Source organism: Schistocerca gregaria, chromosome 2, assembly GCF_023897955.1.
Source record: "Schistocerca gregaria isolate iqSchGreg1 chromosome 2, iqSchGreg1.2, whole genome shotgun sequence".
Classification (NCBI taxonomy): domain Eukaryota; kingdom Metazoa; phylum Arthropoda; class Insecta; order Orthoptera; family Acrididae; genus Schistocerca; species Schistocerca gregaria.
Genome location: NC_064921.1, coordinates 779,163,468 through 779,184,753, shown reverse-complemented (window position 1 = coordinate 779,184,753; position 21,286 = coordinate 779,163,468). Strand labels below are relative to the sequence as shown.

General features: G+C 41.2%; 1 protein-coding gene across 1 annotated transcript in view; it reads left to right on the top strand.

Moving 5' to 3' along the window:
* LOC126335025 (RNA polymerase-associated protein RTF1 homolog) overlaps window positions 1-21,286 on the top strand; it is a 120,467-nt gene that overhangs the window by 31,458 nt on the left and 67,723 nt on the right. Inside the window, exon 7 of the mRNA XM_049997865.1 lies at window positions 20,493-20,583. Coding sequence (XP_049853822.1) covers window positions 20,493-20,583 — 91 coding nt within the window. The remainder of the gene's footprint in view (window positions 1-20,492; window positions 20,584-21,286) is intronic.

The window sequence follows — 21,286 nt, the reverse complement described above, 5'->3', positions numbered from 1 at the left end:
GTGAGATCTTCCATGATAAATACTGTGTTCTTATGATACACTGTTTGTATTTGCTGTCAGAGCACAATAACTGTCACTAGCAAGTTTTAGCCGTGTTGCTAAGCGTGTTTCGTGCATGCATGGAATAATAGGTAAAAGGAACTAGGCAACTACACACCTGCAGCTGGCTGATGTGCGTGACATAGAAACACACAACAGAAAACAGTATTTATACCAGTGTTTGAGCTTTTGCTCTTACCACAGATTCACACACACAACCACACACAGACACCCAAAAACCATGCCTGTGGCCTCAGCTGACTGTTTATTATCAATAGCTATTGTATGGGCAGGAGGCGTGTGGAAGGGGTAGGGAAGGACGCTCAAGGCGAGGAAGTGTTAGTGGGATAATGTGGTGCAGGTCTTGCCACATATCACTTGGTGGCTGCACAACAAGACAAAGAGAGTTCAAAGTGTAGAGCATATGGGAGGTAGGGGAAGGAGAGGAAGCAGACTGTCTGCTCTCAGGAATGCCCACTACCAAACAGTGGCAAACTGCAAATTTGGCCATCAAGTAACCAAACATGCTGCATGCAACAACATAAATGACTGCAAGAGCTGCTTCACCATCTGAGCCATTTACATACACACTTCTAGCACTAGTTTCTCTGAAGTGCATAGGTGAGAACTGTATCTCCAGCACAATACAGTGTTTTCGCAATCCTCTAGCCCTAAACTTCAGCTAACCTGTTTCCCAGTGCCTCACCTCACACACACCTCACCACCCTCTCCCTTTCTTTCTTCCCTCCATGTCTCCCACCTAATCTCCCCCCTTTCATTTTGTTGTGCAGCTGCTGAGTCATCCGCAGAAAGAGATGCCTCACACTATCCCACTAACACACATGCCTTGTGCGTCCTTCCCTACACCTTCCCCACTGCTATCTGCCCAGACAACTGCTAGCGATAATCAACAATTTGTCTCGTTGTGGGCAGGGCCGTGTGCATTTTGGTTTGAGAGAGAGAGAATAGAGATAATGCTATTTTCTTTGCTGGAGAAAGAGCAAGAACTCAAAAGCTAGTTAATATAAATACTTTTTTCAGTCTATGTTCCTATGTGCCATGCGTCAGTTGACTGTTGGTGAGTGGGTGCCTTTCATTTATTTTACATATGTATCATGCAAAATAAATGAAAGGCATCCACTCACCAACAGTCAACTGACGCATGGCACATAGGAACATAGACTGAAAAAAGTATTTATATTAACTTTTCATTTTATATTAACTTTTCATTTATTTTACATATGTATCATGCCCCCCCCCCCCCCCCCCCCCATGAACCATGGACCTTGCCGTTGGTGGGGAGGCTTGCGTGCCTCAGCGATACAGATGGCCGTACCGTAGGTGCAACCACAACGGAGGGGTATCTGTTGAGAGGCCAGACAAACGTGTGGTTCCTGAAGAGGGGCAGCAGCCTTTTCAGTAGTTGCAGGGGCAACAGTCTGGATGATTGACTGATCTGGCCTTGCAACATTAACCAAAACGGCCTTGCTGTGCTGGTACTGCGAACGGCTGAAAGCAAGGGGAAACTACAGCCGTAATTTTTCCCGAGGACATGCAGCTTTACTGTATGATTAAATGATGATGGCATCCTCTTGGGTAAAATATTCCGGAGGTAAAATAGTCTCCCATTCGGATCTCCGGGCGGGGACTACTCAGGAGGATGTCGTTATCAGGAGAAAGAAAACTGGCGTTCTACGGATCAGAGCATGGAATGTCAGATCCCTTAATCGGGCAGGTAGGTTAGAAAATTTAAAAAGGGAAATGGATAGGTTAAAGTTAGATATAGTGGGAATTAGTGAAGTTCGGTGGCAGGAGGAACAAGACTGGTCAGGTGAGTACAAGGTTATAAACACGCAATCAAATAGGGGTAATGCAGGAGTAGGTTTAATAATGAATAGGAAAATAGGAATGCGGGTAAGCTACTACAAACAGCATAATGAACGCATTATTGTGGCCAAGATAGATACGAAGCCCACACCTACTACAGTAGTACAAGTTTATATGCCAACTAGCTCTGTAGATGATGAAGAAATTGAAGAAATGTACGATGAAATAAAAGAAATTATTCAGATAGTGAAGGGAGACGAAAATTTAATAGTAATGGGTGACTGGAATTCGAGTGTAGGAAAAGGGAGAGAAGGAAACATAGTAGGTGAATATGGATTGGGGCTAAGAAATGAAAGAGGAAGCCGCCTAGTAGAATTTTGCACAGAGCACAACTTAATCATAGCTAACACTTGGTTTAAGAATCATGAAAGAAGGTTGTATACGTGGAAGAACCCTGGAGATACTAAAAGGTATCAGATAGATTATATAATGGTAAGACAGAGATTTAGGAACCAGGTTTTAAGTTGTAAGACATTTCCAGGGGCAGATGTGGACTCTGACCACAATCTATTGGTTATGACCTGTAGATTAAAACTGAAGAAACTGCAAAAATGTGGGAAATTAAGGAGATGGGACCTGGATAAACTGAAAGAACCAGAGGTTGTACAGAGTTTGAGAGAGCATAAGGGAACAATTGACAGGAATAGGGGAAAGAAATACAGTAGAAGAAGAATGGGTAGCTCTGAGGGATGTAGTAGTGAAGGCAGCAGAGGATAAAGTAGGTACAAAGACGAGGGCTGCTAGAAATCCTTGGGTAACAGAAGAAATATTGAATTTAATTGATGAAAGGAGAAAATATAAAATGCAGTAAATGAAGCAGGCAAAAAGGAATACAAACGTCTCAAAAATGAGATCAACAGGAAGTGCAAAATGGCTAAACAGGGATGGCTAGAGGACAAATGTAAGGATGTAGAAGCTTATCTCAGTAGGGGTAAGATAGATACTGCCTACAGGAAAATTAGAGAGACCTTTGGAGAGAAGAGAACCACGTGTATGAATATCAAGAGCTCAGATGGCAGCCCAGTTCTAAGCAAAGAAGGGAAGGCAGAAAGGTGGAAGGAGTATATAGAAGGTTAATACATGGGCGATGTACTTGAGGACAATATTATGGAAATAGAAGAGGATGTAGATGAAGACGAAATGGGAGATACGATACTGCGTGAAGAGTTTGACAGAGCACTGAAAGATCTGAGTCGAAACAAGGCCCCGGGAGTAGACAACATTCCATTAGAACTACTGACGGCCTTGGGAGAGCCAGTCTTGACAAAACTCTACCAGCTGGTGAGCAAGATGTATGAGACAGGCGAAATACCCTCAGACTTCAAGAAGAATATAATAATTCCAATCCCAAAGAAAGCAGGTGCTGACAGATGTGAAAATTACCGAACTATCAGTTTAATAAGCCACGGCTGCAAAATACTAACGCGAATTCTTTACAGACGAATGGAAAAACTGGTAGATGCAGACCTCGGGGAGGATCAGTTTGGATTCCGTCAAAATGTTGGAACACGTGAGGCAATACTGACCTTACGACTTATCTTAGAAGAAAGATTAAGAAAAGGCAAACCTACGTTTCTAGCATTTGTAGACTTAGAGAAAGCTTTTGACAATGTTGACTGGAATACTCTTTTTCAAATTCTAAAGGTGGCAGGGGTAAAATACAGGGAACGAAAGGCTATTTATAATTTGTACAGAAACCAGATGGCAGTAATAAGAGTCGAGGGGCATGAAAGGGAAGCAGTGGTTGGGAAAGGAGTGAGACAGGGTTGTAGCCTCTCCCCGATGTTATTCAATCTGTATATTGAGCAAGCAGTAAAGGAAACAAAAGAAAAATTCGGAGTAGGTATTAAAATTCATGGAGAGGAAGTAAAAACTTTGAGGTTCGCCGATGAAATTGTAATTCTGTCAGAGACGGCCAAGGACTTGGAAGAGCAGTTGAACGGAATGGACAGTGTCTTGAAAGGAGGATATAAGATGAACATTAACAAAAGCAAAACGAGGATAATGGAATGTAGTCAAATTAAATCGGGTGATGCTGAGGGAATTAGATTAGGAAATGAGACACTTAAAGTAGTAAAGGAGTTTTGCTATTTAGGAAGTAAAATAACTGATGATGGTCGAAGTAGAGAGGATATAAAATGTAGACTGGCAATGGCAAGGAAAGCGTTTCTGAAGAAGAGAAATTTGTTAACATCAAATATAGATTTATGTATCAGGAAGTCGTTTCTGAAAGTATTTGTTTGGAGTGTAGCCATGTATGGAAGTGAAACATGGACGATAACTAGTTTGGACAAGAAGAGAATAGAAGCTTTTGAAATGTGGTGCTACAGAAGAATACTGAAGATAAGGTGGATAGATCTCGTAACTAATGAGGAGGTATTGAATAGGATTGGGGAGAAGAGAAGTTTGTGGCACAACTTGACTAGAAGAAGGGATCGGTTGGTAGGACATGTTTTGAGGCATCAAGGGATCACAAATTTAGCATTGGAGGGCAGCGTGGAGGGTAAAAATCGTAGAGGGAGACCGAGAGATGAGTACACTAAGCAGATTCAGAAGGATGTAGGTTGCAGTAGGTACTGGGAGATGAAGCAGCTTGCACAGGATAGAGTAGCATGGAGAGCTGCATCAAACCAGTCTCAGGACTGAAGACAACAACACAACATGTATCATGCTGGCTTAGACACCAATCTCCTTAGTTGGAACAAAGTTCAGTGTTACACAATAAAATGGAGTACTAAATACTGTTCAATTTCTAAGCTAACATCAAAATTGACCTGAAGTCAGGACAGTTTAAGCAATCGGCCCTTAGTTTCTCATGTCCTTATCTAATTTCCTCAGCATTGCTTGATTTAATTTTGTACAGTGGTAGGAGGGAGTGTCGTATACTAAAAATCCATGCCGGTGGGGTACAAACATCAGGGGGGGGGGGGGGGGACCCTTGCTGTGTAAAGGTCACATTTTTGTTTTTCTGGAATGTCTAGAAAATTATGGTTTCTAGCAAAAATGTTTCCTAGTGCAAAATTAAATTATCTTAAAATTGCCTGCAAAAAAACAAAAAAAAAAACATTCATTTTTCTCTAGGACTAATAGTTTTGAAGTTGCAGGGGATTGAAAATCGCCGATTATTAAAAATCAAACAGTGGAAAGTCCAGGTTGGAATAGCATCAGTGTTGTGGAAAGGATAGATAGCTACTTGCCGTAAAGATGGCGAGTTGAGTTGCAGACAGGTACAACTAAAAGTGTTACTCATCTGAGCTCTCGGACATGGTCCTTCAGAAAGGAGCCCCCCCCCCCCCCCCCCTCCCACACACACACACTTGTGCACACATGACCACTATCTCCGGCCAAAGAAATGGCGTGTTAATGGTATAAAATTAATGTTTATTGTTAAAAGAAGTGGATTAAGAACAGTTATTAATTGTGCGTGCCACATGTAAGTTCAGCAGCACCATGTTGGGGTATAAATAGTGTTCTGGGGGTGTAAACGGGTGGAGCAGCTGGGGATGGAGTAGAAGCATGAGGGAAGGTAGGTCACCTAATTGTCTTTCTGCTTTCCCTCCTTCATAGTTCTGCAATCTGAAGAGCGAGTTGGTGATTCATCATTATATCACAAGAAACAACCAAAGGATGTTTCACAAAGTTATACCGAACCTCCGCAATGCAGCTTATGAATCACTGGTGATGCACTGCACAGGTTTGCGTGGGGCCATTTATTTGCCATAAAGTGCATTAATGCTACATGGAATACAATTATGAGTTATTAATAATAATAATAATAATAATAAATATGAGTAGAGTCGGTGTAATTCTCTGCACTGATAGTGGGGAAATTCTTAGTCATCCTGTGCATCATCGCCAGCATTTTTCCAGGAGAGGCAATGTCCCCCACTACAAGCACTGCTCACTTTCCATTTTGCAGATGGGCCTTACCCCCAGCATTTCCTGCCCATTTCTCTTGTGTGACTACAGTGGTTATATTGTGGAGTTACTTTCATTTTATTAAATGAGTGCTTATTTGCAGTTGTTAGGTGAGCTATTACGTAAAGAAAGTCCAATCACTGGAGCTGTCACCTGTGTAATTATACACATAGAAGAATCTATAATATAGGTAACATTCTGTCAGTAGTATCCGACAATGTCAATTTCATTGTCTCCGCTATCACTGGCTGGAATGCTTTTCAGCATGACAGTTATTGAACACACCATCCAAGCCTTAGCTCTTCCATCATCTGAGGAAGCCAAGAGGTGTAAATTGTCTCCCCCTGCAAGAATAAACCTGATGTAAACAAACACAAACACAATGATTGGTCAGAAGCCATAGCACACATGTGGTGTTACACTCTTGGAAGTAGATTCTACTTTTGTATTAGATATATTATTACGTTAAATGAAACTTTTTTAAGGTATTCAATTGTATTAACAGCCATCAACGTTTTTCTGAATCGTGCATTAGCTACACAGTTTTTATTTCAAAAATTGGGTACAGTACAGCCTCTGTGGCATTGTACTCGGATTGTATAAAAATGGCTGAGCCTGCTTTCTGTTCTGTAGTGAAACACACATGTGGAATACAGTTAAAAAGTGCTGAGAAATAGGCTATTGTTAATTTTTTTCATAAATTTACGGAGATAATCAGTTCTGAAGTTTTCCCAGTCACTGTAATACAGTTGATACATAAATCCACATCGTAAGTGTAGTGCACTCGATAGCATAATGGAGTGTTAACCAAATACAGCTGATGATTCTTTAGTTCCAATCTCCCCAGTATCATTCTTTGTTTCTCGTTCAATTCAAAATCCCTACATATTGTAATTATAAAACTCATCATCTTTTTTATGAATAATACAAGTCTTCTTGTTTCTAATAACATATTGGGCGCAAAATTCCTGTTTTCATTTCCAATACGAATCCTTAATTATCAATGTTTTATGAAAGACTGTTCATAAAAGTAGCTTAAATTAAGAAAACGTAAAAATTTAATTTTTAAGGCAAAAACAAAAAACCAAATCCTCTTTGTTTGGATTATCGTTTTAATACCACTGAGGTAAATAAGTATCGTAGAAAAATGAAAAACAATCATTCTCACATCATCGAGTACATCACACAAATGCTGGGTTTTTTTTTTTTTTTTTTTTTTTTTTTTTTTTTTTTTTTTTTTCATTTGCTACTGTACCATTACAATATGAACCCAACAGAACTGATCTGGAACCAATTTGCGAGATTTGGCCTGAGAAGTAACGAGATTGTTAAGTTGCCAGACATACTGGAACTAATGCAAGCAGCTTTTTCACATGTCACTGCCGAACACTGGCGGGATATAGAACAGCTCGTCATAAAACAAGGAGAGAAAATACGGCGCCTGGTTGGCTTTGTGGACTCTGTTGTTGATAGGCTCATTATCAACATAGCAGGTGACACTTCCAGAATTGAAATGTATTTATCAGATTCGGATAAGGAAAGGACTAAGGGATTACCAGATGACTGAGTGTAATTAATACCTTCAGTGGCTTTAGTATTCAACGGTACAGTGAAATCCCTGTAGATGCTTTTGCTTCACACAACTCCCTCAGAAAAATTACCCTATGTGTAAGTTAGAAATTTTCATCACTCTTGTTTATAATTAGAATACTGTATCAGATGAGAACGAGTGCATTTTATGATTTCTTTGTGGCCACCTAAGAAGCTTGAGGTAGTGCTGGAGTTTCTCGGAATACTGTTTCAATCTCTTTAAAAATTAAATGACGTTCAAAGCTATATTGTTTCTTTGCTCATCTCTTTTTTACATCTTAACTGCAACTGCTCACATCATTGCAGGGTAGGTGGAGCATTGGCTGGCCAGTTGCTGTACAAGTTTAATGTGCCGGTAAAGCTGTTGTCCCGCCTTATTGCTCAGTCTTTGTATGTGCAACACAGCATAAAACACATCCTTATGATCGTACTTGACAGTACTGGTCTCACATTTGTTTGCAATCCACATGAAACGAAATCCAGTGAGATTCCAGCAGTCGTGGAAGAATACATGGTGTAATGTTTACATAGGTTTATTGTTATGATGAACAGAGTATAGGTGCTATAGACCTTCAGATATTTCAACATAGGTCAAGCGGCTTGAACATGATCTATCAAACATATTCATACCCACCTTGGGAGAAGGGTATAGTGTGGATGTGTGGTAGGTGGCTTCACTCGGTGCAGTCCATCCTAGAAGTGCCAGCAGTTCCTGAATGGAAGAAATTTATGCATTCTACTAGTAACACAATTAACGGCGGGAGAAGTGCAGTAACTTTGTCATACATTAATTCACCACCAATTGAGAACACAATTGCACAGCTTTACAGTACACTGCCAATGATAGACAGCAATGAGTTGCCACATTTATCAATCCAATCACTTTACCACCAATGCTATAGAAGTCATGACATCAAACTTACAGATTGTACACTTGTCAGTCATTGTTTATAGGAACACATTTTACATAAAAGCCTACTTAACAACTGCAAATAAGTACTCACTTAATAAACTGAAATTGGTCATTGAAGTTATTTTGTCTATTCCATACAGAAAATACTGCAGAGGTACAGCTTGTCTGTAAACTGAAAAGTGAGCAGTGGTTCTTGTGGGTTAGGTTGCTTTTCCCGGAAGAATGCTAGTCCTGACGTACAGGATACTAAAAATGGATTTTCTCTCTAACAGTACAGAAAAGTGGACAGAGATTTGTGTAGATTCTGTCCCTATGTGGCTCTTGCATTAGTATTATTTGTAGAAAATAACCACCAACCATGTATGTTTGCACATTGTGTAGCCACTGATTATAATGTGTGCTGCAGAGGATTGGTATAACTTTGTGAAACACCCTGTAGTAACATCTTGTGATACAGTGAGGCAGATAGTGAAGAACTGACTTCTAACTTTTCAACTTTTCAGTTGTCAAGGAGGGGAGTGCATAACCACAACCTGGTGACCCACCTTTCCTTGCGTTTCTACTCTCCACCCACATCCCTGCCACCAGAACATAATTTATCCCCTCAAAATGACTAGTGCACTTAGAAGTCGTATTCACATTTAATACTTGTTCTTTACACACTTCATTTAACAGCAAAAAACTAATTTTATACCATTAAAACACTGGTTTTTGTAATATGTGATTTTTCCAACCCTGCAATGCAGAAATCTTTAGTCCTAGAGAAAACTGCATTTTTGAAAAATTTAATGTAGTGTAATTGTGTACTGGGAATCATTTTCACCAGAAGCTCCAGTTCGAGTTATTCAAGAAAAACATGAAAAGTGACCATTAAATGTCCCCATCCCCACACTCATACCCCACCAGAGGGATTTTTAGTATGTTGTTCATGATACTCCCCTACCACTGTAAAAATGTTTGTGGTTATATGAGTTCCCTCCTACCCCAATTTTCCTTTGTTGACTGGACTGTAGCTTTTGTATCCTCTGCCATCTCTGACCGAATTACAATGTTGTTGACAAGCCTAAAAGTTTTAATTTTTGTTTCTTGAACTTTTGTTGTTGTTGTTTTCAGTCCTGAGACTGGTTTGATGCAGCTCTCCATGCTACTGTATCCTTTGCAAGCTTCTTCATCTCCCAGTAACTACTGCAGCAACCTAACCCACAAGAAGCACTGCTCACTTTTCAGTTTACAGACAAGCTGTACCTCTGCAGTGTTTCCTGTACGGAGTAGACAAAATAACTTCAATGACCAGGAGCTACTACTGTTAATTCCTTCTGAATCTGCTTAGTTTATTCATCTTTTGGTCTCCCTCTACGATTTTTACCCTCCATGCTGCCCTCCAGTACTAAATTTGTGATCCCTCAATGCCTCAGATCATGTCCTACCAACCGATCCCTTCTTCTAGTCAAGTTGTGCCACAAACTCCTCCCCAATTCTATTCAATACTTCCTCATTAGTTATGTGATCTACCCATCAAATCTTCAGCCTTCTTCTGTAGCACCACATTTTGAAAGCTTCTATTCTCTTCTTGTCTAAACTATTTATCGTCCATGTTTCACTTCCATACATGGCTACACTCCATACAAATACTTTCAGAAATGTCTGCCTGACACTTAAATCAATACTCGATGTTAACAAATTTCTCTTCTTCACAAACACTTTCCTTGCCATTGCCAGTCTACATTTTATATCCTCTCTACTTCGACAACCATCATTTATTTTGCTCCCCAAATAGCAAAACTCCTGTACTACTTCAAGTGTCTCATTTCCTAATCTAATACCCTCAGCATCACCTTACTTAATTCGACTACATTCCATGATCCTCATTTTGCTTTTGTTGTCATCTTATATCCTCCTTTCAAGACACTGTCCATTCCGTTCAACTGCTCTTCCAGGTCCTTTTCTGTCTCTGACAGAATTACTATGTCATCGGCGAACCTCAAGAGTTTTTATTTCTTCTCCATGGATTTTAATTCCTACTCCGAACTTTTCTTTTGTTTCCTTCACTGCTTGCTCAATATACAGATTGAATAACATCAGGGAGAGGCTACAACCCTGTCTCACTCCCTTCCCAACCACTGCTTCCCTTTCATGTCCCTCGACTCTTATAACTGCCATCTGGTTTCTGTACAAATTGTAAATAGCCTTTCGCTCCCTGTATTTTACCCTTCCCACCTTCAGAATTTGAAAGAGAGTGTTCCAGTCAACATTGTCAAAAGCTTTCTCTAAGTCTACAAATGCTAGAAATGTAGGTTTGCCTTTCCTTAATCTAGCTTCTAAGGTAAGTCATAGGGTCAGTATTGCCTCACGTGTTCCAATATTTCTATGAAATCCAAACTAATCTTCTCCTAGGTTCGCTTCTACCAGTTTTTCCATTCGTCTGTAAAGAATTCGTGTTAGTATTTTGCAGGTGTGACTTATTAAACTGATAGTTCGGTAATTTTTCACATCTGTCAACACCTGCTTTCTTTGTGATTGGAATTATTATATTCTTCTTGAAGTCTGAGGGCATTTCGCCTGTCTCATATATATCTTGCTCGCCAGATGGTAGAGTTTTGTCAGGACTGGTTCTCCCAAGGCTGTCAGTAGTTCTAATGGAATGTTGTCTGCTCCTGGGGCCTTGTTTCGACTCAGATCTTTCAGTGCCCTGTCAAACTCTTCATGCAGTATCATATCTCCCATTTCATCTACATCCTCTTCCATTTCCATAATATTGTCCTCAAGTGCATCGCCCTTGTATTGACCTTCTATATACTTCTTCCACATTTCTGCTTTCCCTTCTTTGCTTAGAACTGGGTTTCCATCTGAGCTCTTGATATTCATACAAGTGGTTCTCTTTTCTCCAAATGTCTCTTTAATTTTCCTGTTGGCAGTGTCTATCTTACCCCCCGTGAGATAAGCCTCTACATCCTTACATTTGTCCTCTAGCCATCACTGCTTAGCCATTTAGCACTTCCTGTCAATCTCATTTTTGGGATATTTGTATTCTTTTTTGCCTGCTTCATTTACTGCATTTTTATACAGGGTGTTTCAAAACTGACCGGTATATTTGAAACGGCAATACAAACTAAACGAGCAGCGATAGAAATACACCGTTTGTTCCAATATGCTTGGGACAACAGTACATTTTCAGGCAGACAAACTTTCGAAATTACAGTAGTTACAATTGTCAACAACATATGGCGCTGCGGTCTGGGAAACTCTATAGTACGATATTTTCCACATATCCACCATGCGTAGCAATAATATGGCGTAGTCTCTGAATGAAATTACCCGAAACCTTTGACAACGTGTCTGGCGGAATGGCTTCACATGCAGATGAGATGTACTGCTTCAGCTGTTCAATTGTTTCTGGATCCTGGCGGTACACCTGGTCTTTCAAGTGTCCCCACAGAAAGAAGTCACAGGGGTTCGTGTCTGGCGAATAGGGAGGCCAATCCACGCCGCCTCCTGTATGTTTCGGATAGCCCAAAGCAATCACACGATCATCGAAATATTCATTCAGGAAATTAAAGACGTCGGCTGTGCGATGTGGCCGGGCACCATCTTGCATAAACCACGAGGTGTTCGCAGTGTCGTCTAAGGCAGTTTGTACCGCCACAAATTCACGAAGAATGTCCAGATAGCGTGATGCAGTAATCGTTTCGGATCTGAAAAATGAGCCAATGATTACTTTGGAAGAAATGGCGGCCCAGACCAGTACTTTTTGAGGATGCAGGGACGATGGGACTGCAACATGGGGCTTTTCGGTTCCCCATATGCACCAGTTCTGTTTATTGACGAAGCCGTCCAGGTAAAAATAAGCTTCGTCAGTAAACCAAATGCTGCCCACATGCATATCGCCGTCATCAATCCTGTGCACTATATCGTTAGCGAATGTCTCTCATGCAGCAATGGTAGCGGCGCTGAGGGGTTGCCGCGTTTGAATTTTGTATGGATAGAGGTGTAAACTCTGGCGCAAGAGATGATATGTGGATGTTGGCGTCATTTGGACCGCAGCTGCAACACGGCGAACGGAAACCCGAGGCCGCTGTTGGATCACCTGCTGCACTAGCTGCGCGCTGCCCTCTGTGGTTGCCGTACGCGGTCGCCCTACCTTTCCAGCACGTTAATCCGTCACGTTCCCAGTCCGTTGAAATTTTTCAAACAGATCCTTTATTGTATCACTTTTCGGTCCTTTGGTTAAATTAAACCTCCGTTGGAAGCTTCGTCTTGTTGCAACAACACTGTGTTCTAGGCGGTGGAATTCCAACACCAGAAAAATCCTCTGTTCTAAGGAATAAACCATGTTGTCCACAGCACACTTGCACGTTGTGAACAGCACACGCTTACAGCAGAAAGACGACGTACAGAATGACATACCCACAGACTGCGTTGTCTTCTATATCTTTCACATCACTTGCAGCGCCATCTGTTGTTGAAAATTGTAACTACTGTATAATTTCGAAAGTTTGTCCGCCTGAAAATGTACTGTTGTCCCAAGCATATTGAACAAACGGTGTATTTCTACCGCTGCCCGTTTAGTTTTTATTGCCGTTTCAAATATACCGGTCATTTTTGAAACACCCTGTATTTACTCCTTTCATCAATTAAATTCATTATCCCTTCTGTTACCCAAGGATTTCTAGCATCCCTCATCTTTTTACCTACATTATCCTCTGCTGCCTTCACTACTTCATCCCTCGAAGCTATCCATTATTCTTCTACTGTATTTCTTTCCCCCATTCCTGCAATTGTTCCCTTATGCTCTCCTTGAAACTCTGTACAACTTCTGGTTTAGTCAGTTTATCCAGGTCCCATCTCCTTAAATTCTCACCTTTTTGCTGTTTCTTCAGCTTTAATCTACAGTTCATAACCAATAGATTGTGGTCAGAGTCCACATCTGCCCTTGGAAATGTCTTACAATTTAAAACCTGGTTCCTAAATTTCTGTCATACCATTATATAATCTATCTGAAACCTGTCAGTATCCCCAGGCTTCTTCCATGTATACAACCTTCTTATGATCTTGAACCAAGTGTTAGCTATGATTAAGTTGTGCTCTGTGCAAAATTCTACCAGGCGGCTTCCTCTTTCATTTCTTACCTCCAATCCATATTCACCTACTACGTTTCCTTCTCTCCCTTTTCCTACTATGAATTCCAGTCACCCATGATTATTAAATTTTTGGCTCCCTTCACCATCTGAATAATTTCTTTTGTTTGATCATACATTTCTTCAATTTCTTCGTCATCTGCAGAGCTAGTTGGCATATAAACTTGTACTACTGTAGTAGGCGAGGGCTTCGTGTCTATCTTGGCCACAATTATGCGTTCACTATGTTGTTTGTAGTAGCTTACCCGCACTCATATAATTCATTATTAAACCTACTCCTGCAATACCTCTATTTGATTTTGTATTTATAACCCTGTATTCGCCTGACCAAAAGTCTTTTTCCTTCTGCCACCGAACTTCACTAATTCCCACTATATCTAACTTTAACCTATGCATTTCCCTTTTTAAATTTTCTAACCTACCTGCCCAATTAAGGGATCTGACATTCCACGCTCCGATCCAGTTTTCTTTCTCCTGATAACGTCGTCGTCCTAAGTAGTCCCCGCCTGGAGATCTGAATGGGGGACTATTTTACCTCCGGAATATTTTACCCAAGAGGACGCCATCATCATTTAACCATACAGTAAAGCTGCATGCCCTCGGGAAAAATTACAGCCGTAGTCTCCCCTTGCTTTCAGCCGTTTGCAGTGCCAGCACAGCAAGGGCGTTTTGGTTAGTGTTACAAGGCCAGATCAGTCAATCATCCAGACTGTTGCCCCTGCAACTACTGAAAAGGCTACTGCTCCTCTTGAGGAACCACGCGTTTGTTTGGCCTCTCAACAGATAAACCCCCCCCCCCCCCCCCCCCCAATTGTGGTTGCACCTACGGTATGGCTATCTGTATCGCTGAGGCACACAAGCCTCCCCACCGATGGCAAGGTCCATGCTGCATGGGGGAGGCTTTTATCTTTCCAAATTTCTCACTGGTTTCCTTTACTGTTTGCTCAATATGCAGGTGGAGTAACATAAGGGATAAGCTACAGTTCTGTATGATTCCACTCTCAACCACTGCTTCACTTTCATATCCTTCCACTCCTGTAACTGCAGCCTGGTTTCAATACAAGTTGTGACAACCTTTTGTACCCTTTGTTTCATCTTTGCATAATTCCGAATTACAAAGCTGCAGTAGTGCAATCAACAATGCCAAAAGCTTCCTCTACATATTCGTAATGCCATAAAAATACACTTGCCTTTTTCGAGCTTCACCTTGTATGATAAATTGTGATATCCGTAACCCAAGTATGTTTCTACATTTTTCAGAATGGAAACTGATCTACTCCAATAATGATTTCTAGCAATCATTCCATTCTTTTGTAAATAATTTGTGTCAGTATGTTGCAACTATGGCTGATTAACATGACAAAATGTCTTGTCCATCATAACAATGAGACACATAAAAGTATGTCCTCTTCGGGAATGATAATCAATGAAACTGTTCAATTTTTTGTGTGTGCCAAAGTCCACTATGAGTTACAGGTGATAATATGAATCAGATGCACAAAATTTGTGCTGTCGGAGTTTGAAAAAATGTGCTGAATTTCGTAATCTCAACTATTGTTAGTTATTATAAGCTTTCTGGAGGCAGACATCTTCCAACAGACTGATGTCCAAAACTAGCTATAGAACATGCTTATAAATTGGTCACTTAAGTATCATACTCAGTTTCTCAGCTTCAGTTAAATGGTTTAAGCACAGGCAAATGTCTACTCTGTCATCTGCATCTGTAATAGACGTCCCACACAGCAGTCCACTTGCCAGCATGTTACCCATTCTACTATTAGTTAATGCAGTAGTATTTGAAAGTGTAGAAATAGTAACTACATTATCAGGACATTTTTCATGTTTTGATCTTTTTTCAAAATATCACAGCAAAGAGCTTGCAATAGAAGAGATTTGTTTCACAGTGTTGAAGATGTATTAGCTATAGCTCTGAAGGTTTGAAGGAGGGGATATGGGCAGGTGTATTGCAGATGGCAGCACACGAAGAGGACGGGAGACAAGAATAGGCAGGAGGTGATAGGAAACGGGGGGTGGAAACTGTTCGCTGGAGGGTGTGGGGACAGTACGTTGCGGTAGGTTGAGTGGGAGTGGAGAATGTGTTGTAAGGGTAACTCCTATCAGTGCAGTTCAGAAAATCTTCTGGTGGAGGGGAAGATCCAGATAGTTCGGGTAGTGAAGCTGTCATTGAAATCGAGCATGTTATGTTCAGCTGCAATGCGGTTGGTAGCCACAGAATATATATATATATACATTAAAAAAAAAAAAAACTGTACAATGATTGCAACAGAGCTGGTATGCCACAGTGAAGAGGTACGATAAGTGTGTAATGACTGGAATAGGACGTGCTGGGTGGGTGGATTAGTGAAATGTTGTACCTGGGTCTTCCACAGGGATTTGACCCCTGTGGCAAGGGGCTGGGACTTGGAGTGGCATAGGGATGGACTAGGGTGTTGGGTGGGTTGAAATACCACCACCTTAGCAGGGGTGAGAAGCATCTTGGGTAGGATGTCCCTCATTTCAAGGCATGATGATACATAATCAAAGCCCTGATGAGGGATGTTGTTCTGTTTTTCCAGTCTGGGGTGGTATTGGGTGACAAAGGGGGCACTCCCTTGTAACTACTTCTTGGGGGTGGCAGGTAATTGGAGACACAGGCACAGGAGATCTATTTCTGGACTAGGTCTGGAGAATAGTGCCTGACTGTGAAGGCCTCTTTGAGACCCTCAGTATATGGGGCAAGGGAGTTCTTGTCACTGCAGATATGCAATCCCTGGGGAATTTTTTTGGTTTGGAAGAGACGACAGCTGTCTACAGATACTGTCATTGATTGGCAAGTTTAATGTGCACAAAAGTCTGGACAGAGCCATCAGAGAGACAGAGGTCAACATCCAGGAAGGTGGCATGCTGGGTTGAGGAGGGCCAGGTGAAGTGGGTGGAAGAGAAGGTGTTGAGGTTGTGAAGGAATGAAGACAGAGTATCTTGGCCCTGAATCTAGTTCATGAATAAATCATCAGTGAACCTGAACCAGACGAGGGGTTTGGTATTTTGGGAGGCAAGGGAGATCTCCTTTAGATATCCTATAAACAGGGTGACATAGGGTTCTATTCAGGTGCCCATGGCCATGCCGAAGATTTGTTTGTATACCTTACCTTCAAGGGAGAGGTAGCTGTGAGTTAGAATAAAGTGAGTAAGGTGTATGAGGAATGAGATAGTGGGTTTAGAGTTGGAAGGATGTTGAGAAATAGTATTAAATAGTGATGAGGCCATGGTCATGGGGATGTTGGTGTCAAGGGTATTAGCCTCACCATCCTTCTCCTCAGATCACCAACCTTTTAGTGGAATAAAGAACAGCCATGCACAACCTCAAAACAAATGCTGACCTACTCATCCTACCTGCAGACAAAGGTTCCAGCACTGTTGTTATGAATTGCAGTGACTACCTGATGGAAGGCATCTGCCAGTTATGGCGCCTCATCCACCTACTAACTCTCCCAGAGTGATACCACCTCTGAAGTCCAACATAATATCCAATGCCTACTTAGAGCCTCAGACCATTCCCAGAACCTCTGCCCTGAATCCATTTCCCTCCTCACACCTTCCGAGCGAGGTGACGCAGTGGTTAGCACACTGGACTCGCATTCAGGACGATGACGGTTCATTCTGGCATCCGGCCATCCTGATTTAGGTTTTCCGTGATTTCCCTAAATCACTCCAGGCAAATGCCGGGATGGTTCCTTTGAAAGGACACGGCAGTGTCCTTCCCTAATTTGATGAGACCGATGACCTTGTTGTTTGGTCTCTTCCCCAAACAACCCAAACCAACCTCCTCACACCTATGACACCTTGTGCACCTACCTTCTGCATACTGCCCAAAATCCACAAACCTAACAATCCTGGCCACCCCATCATAGCTGGTTGTTGTGCCCCCACTTAAAGAATTTCGGCCCTCAGTGACCTACACTTCCAACCAGCTACCTGTAATCTAGCCTCCCACATAAGAGAGACCAACTACTTCCTTCATCGATTCTGCACCATTCCTGTCCATTTACGTCCTGGATCCCTACTCATCACTGTTGATGCCACTTCCTTATACGCCAGCTTACCTCGTGCCCATCATCTTAGTGCTATTGAGCACTACCTTTTTTAATGTCCTTCAGACCCCAAACCCACTACCCCATTCCTCATACACCTCAGTAACTTTATCCTGGTCGACAATTATTTCTCCTTTGAAGGGAAGGTATGCAAACAGATATCCTATCTTCATACCTTCACAGCTTCAATCACTTCTCTCCCATCGGCTTCACCTGGTCCTTATCAATCCTGTGTACCACCTACCTTGACCAACTCTTCCCTGATGGCTCCATCCATGCCTCTGTCCACATGAAACTGACCAACCAACAACAATACCAGCATTTCAACAGCTGTAATACCTTTCACGCCAAAAAATCCCTTGCATACAGCCCGGCCACCCAGGTACGACACATCTGCAGTGACAAGAACCCCACTTGCCCCCTTATGCTGATGGTCTCAGAAAGGCCTTCACAGACAAGGACTAACCCTCAGACCTAGTCCTCAAACAGATTTCCCACAATGAAAGGAGTTGCCCCTTTGCCACCCTCTACTATGCAAACTAGAACAACTGAACCACATCCTCTGTCAGGGCTTTGATCACCTATTGTCATGTCTGAAATTAGGGACATCCTACCAGAGATCCTTCGCACTACTTCTAAAGTGATTTGACTGACTCAGTATGCACATATATAATCTGATGCCACTGAATACAGTCCTTGAGGGTGTCACATTTTTTCCTGCCATTGAAACTGACATAAGCTACAGTATACTGCATGGTGGAGGCTACTTCGTACCATTGTTAGTAAATTTGTCTTACTCCATTTGTTTATTGATTGAGAGAAAAGTTATTAGTCTTCCTCCTCTTCTCTTTCCTTGCCTTCACCTCATATCTACACAGCGTCCACGTTTTAATCTCAATTTGACAGTGTTAGTGATATAAGGTGGCTGGATGCCCGTCATGTCGAAATCCTTCCCTTCCCTGGTGCCCCATCCGTGTTATCCATGTGAAGCCAAGAACTTGTTTTTGCAAGTCCTGTAACTGATTCAGGCCATTGGTACTAGTCAAGTATTCATATAGTCAAATGTAGGAAACTGCCTAAAAGCCACATCCAGGCTGGCCTGCACACCAGCCCTCGTCATCCGTCCACCAGGCAGATGTGATTCCAGACTGACATGCCTTCCCAAATCCCGTGCTAACACGCTTCCTGATTTCTTGTATTTTATTCTTGTTACCTCTACATTAGATACACAATGATGGCAGCAGAATTGACATACGGTCTTCTAAAATACCAGTTCTCTAAATTTGCCCTACATATTTGTATAAGGATAATGTCATCTTTCTTCCAAAAACCTCCATTTATGTTTTCTGAGCCTCTATTCTTAAGCTTTCATATGGGCTACACAAACTTACTTTGATCCTAGCAGTGTGTTTCTCAGTTCATTTGATATTTTCTTTTCTGCACATATTGTGCCCTAGGATTAGTTGCAGTAGCATCTTACGTGTGACTTATGGTATAGATGTACCATACTTTCCTAGAAAGCTTTCAATAAATTTAACTCTTCTTTTCAACTTGCCTACTGCTGATTTTGTGTGATCATCCCATGCCATATCATTTCTAACTGTTACTGTTAGATACTTACACGGTTTGACTTACCCCAGTTGTTCACCACTAATTTTATAATTGGATACTATCAGGTCCTTTCTCTTGGTTACAGACATTCTTGCATTTATCCACATGTAAAGAGAGGTGCTATGTAATACACCACAGATATTTTGCCCAACTATTTCTGGTATTCTGTACAATTGTCCGGTGATAATACTTTTTTGTACACAGCTGCAATGGCAGCGAACATTGTAAACATTATCATGGTGCTGCTGAATGTATCTAATAAGTTCTGTATTTATATTAAGCACATTGGAAGTCACATATCACTTCTTTGAGGCTTGCTTGATGTTACTTTCATCTATGTAGAATATTTGCTGCCCATTAAAACATACTGAGTTCTTTCTTTAAAAGATCATTAAGTCTGTTATGTATCTGTGAAGGTACTCCATATAATCAAATCTGGGTTAGTAGTTGACGACACCTAATAGTTCTCAAAAAGTCGGATGGTAATTATTTTATGTCAAACAGAATGACTTAGCACAGGCACCAACATTTGACAAGCAATGCAGCCGTAACAAAAGCAGCCAAAGCATGGAATGCAAGGAGCTTGTCTGTAGCAGCGAAAGCGTTAAAGATAGAGTTAAATATTTTGGTTACCTATCCCTTGTTTCCAGTTTCTATAAAAGACTCATCCATGAGAGGTTGGAGAAAAGGTGTGCATTAGTTCATTGACCAGAATTTCCAAGAATTTTCCAATAATATTTCACCAGGATCTGACTGTGGAAAGCATAGTGAGCTTCATGCAAGGCCATTTTGTGGCTGAAAGAGTTGTCTTTATTTTCTGTGTCCATGATCTCACAATGGTCACAATCCCTACTCATATCTGCTATTGATCGGAGATCTTAAGATAACAAAGTGACATAAAAAAAAAACTAGTTGTTCTTTACTGCCAGAGAGAAAGGGGGTGGGCACTTAATTTAGTGCAATGCACAAACTTTTTAAGTTATAGCTGCTAAAAATGTGCTACTACACATCCTGGGAGCTCTGTATTGAGACATCATTTCTTAGTGCACTTTCTTCCTTTAGAGACCACTAATCTACTTCATTAAAGTACTCCCATACATATAAGTGCTAACAGTATACAAGATGGTATAAAAAAAAGTTGCTTTCGTTGAATGAGCAGAATGTTCATTACTCTTGGTAAACTGGGTACTAATTTTGCAGTTTCATTTTGTTGTTTTGCCTTTTTTATTTGATAAGATGTGTAGGCATTAAGTCAATGTTTAACACACATACTTGAGGTTCAGTGAACATGCGAATTCTCTTTTTCAGGTTTGTCCATTTACCCTTCTTCACTAGAGTAGTAACTGGATGTTTTGTTAGGATAGGAATTGGAAATAATAATGGCAAACCAGTGTACAGAGTGAGTATACGACACATTAATTATCAACTTATGTAAGCATAAGATCTGTACGAAGGTTCATTGTAAATAGATCTTTCTTCAGTCAATTTTGGACTTTGCATTGCACTCAGTGACAACAAAGCTTATTGTTTTTATACACCTTTTGATAATTTCCAATGTCCATTGCAATTGTTATACATGGTGCAAAACTGTCATGGTGTGAGAGATATTGATTCTTTGCACAGCATTGACAGCACCAGCAATGATCAAGAGTGTCACTGTCATGGCTCCAGATGTCCATTTTGTTTACAGTATTGGCAACAATGACAAAGATTTAATAAAATACTGACAGTAATTTAGCATACCTTACTCCTGATCCAGATCTTCGACAATTCCATGATTCATGCGTGCAGATTTTGCTGTATCCAGGATACACTTTAGCTATATATTTCACCAAATTTGACCCATCTCCCCATGACAACCGATGCAGTTTCTAAAATTGTGATTCGGCACTAAATGAAGTCTAAAACTGCTTTCCGTGGTACACAGTCTCAGAAATAACTTCCACAAGGTAATAGTAGTGCAGCTTGACACTGCGTCAGCTTCACTCAGCACCAGAACACTGCTGGCATTGGATGATGTTGCATTGTCAGCAGCGCTGCAAACAAAATGGATCTCTCACGCCATGACAGTCACATCAAGGATTATTATTAGCTTGTACCAG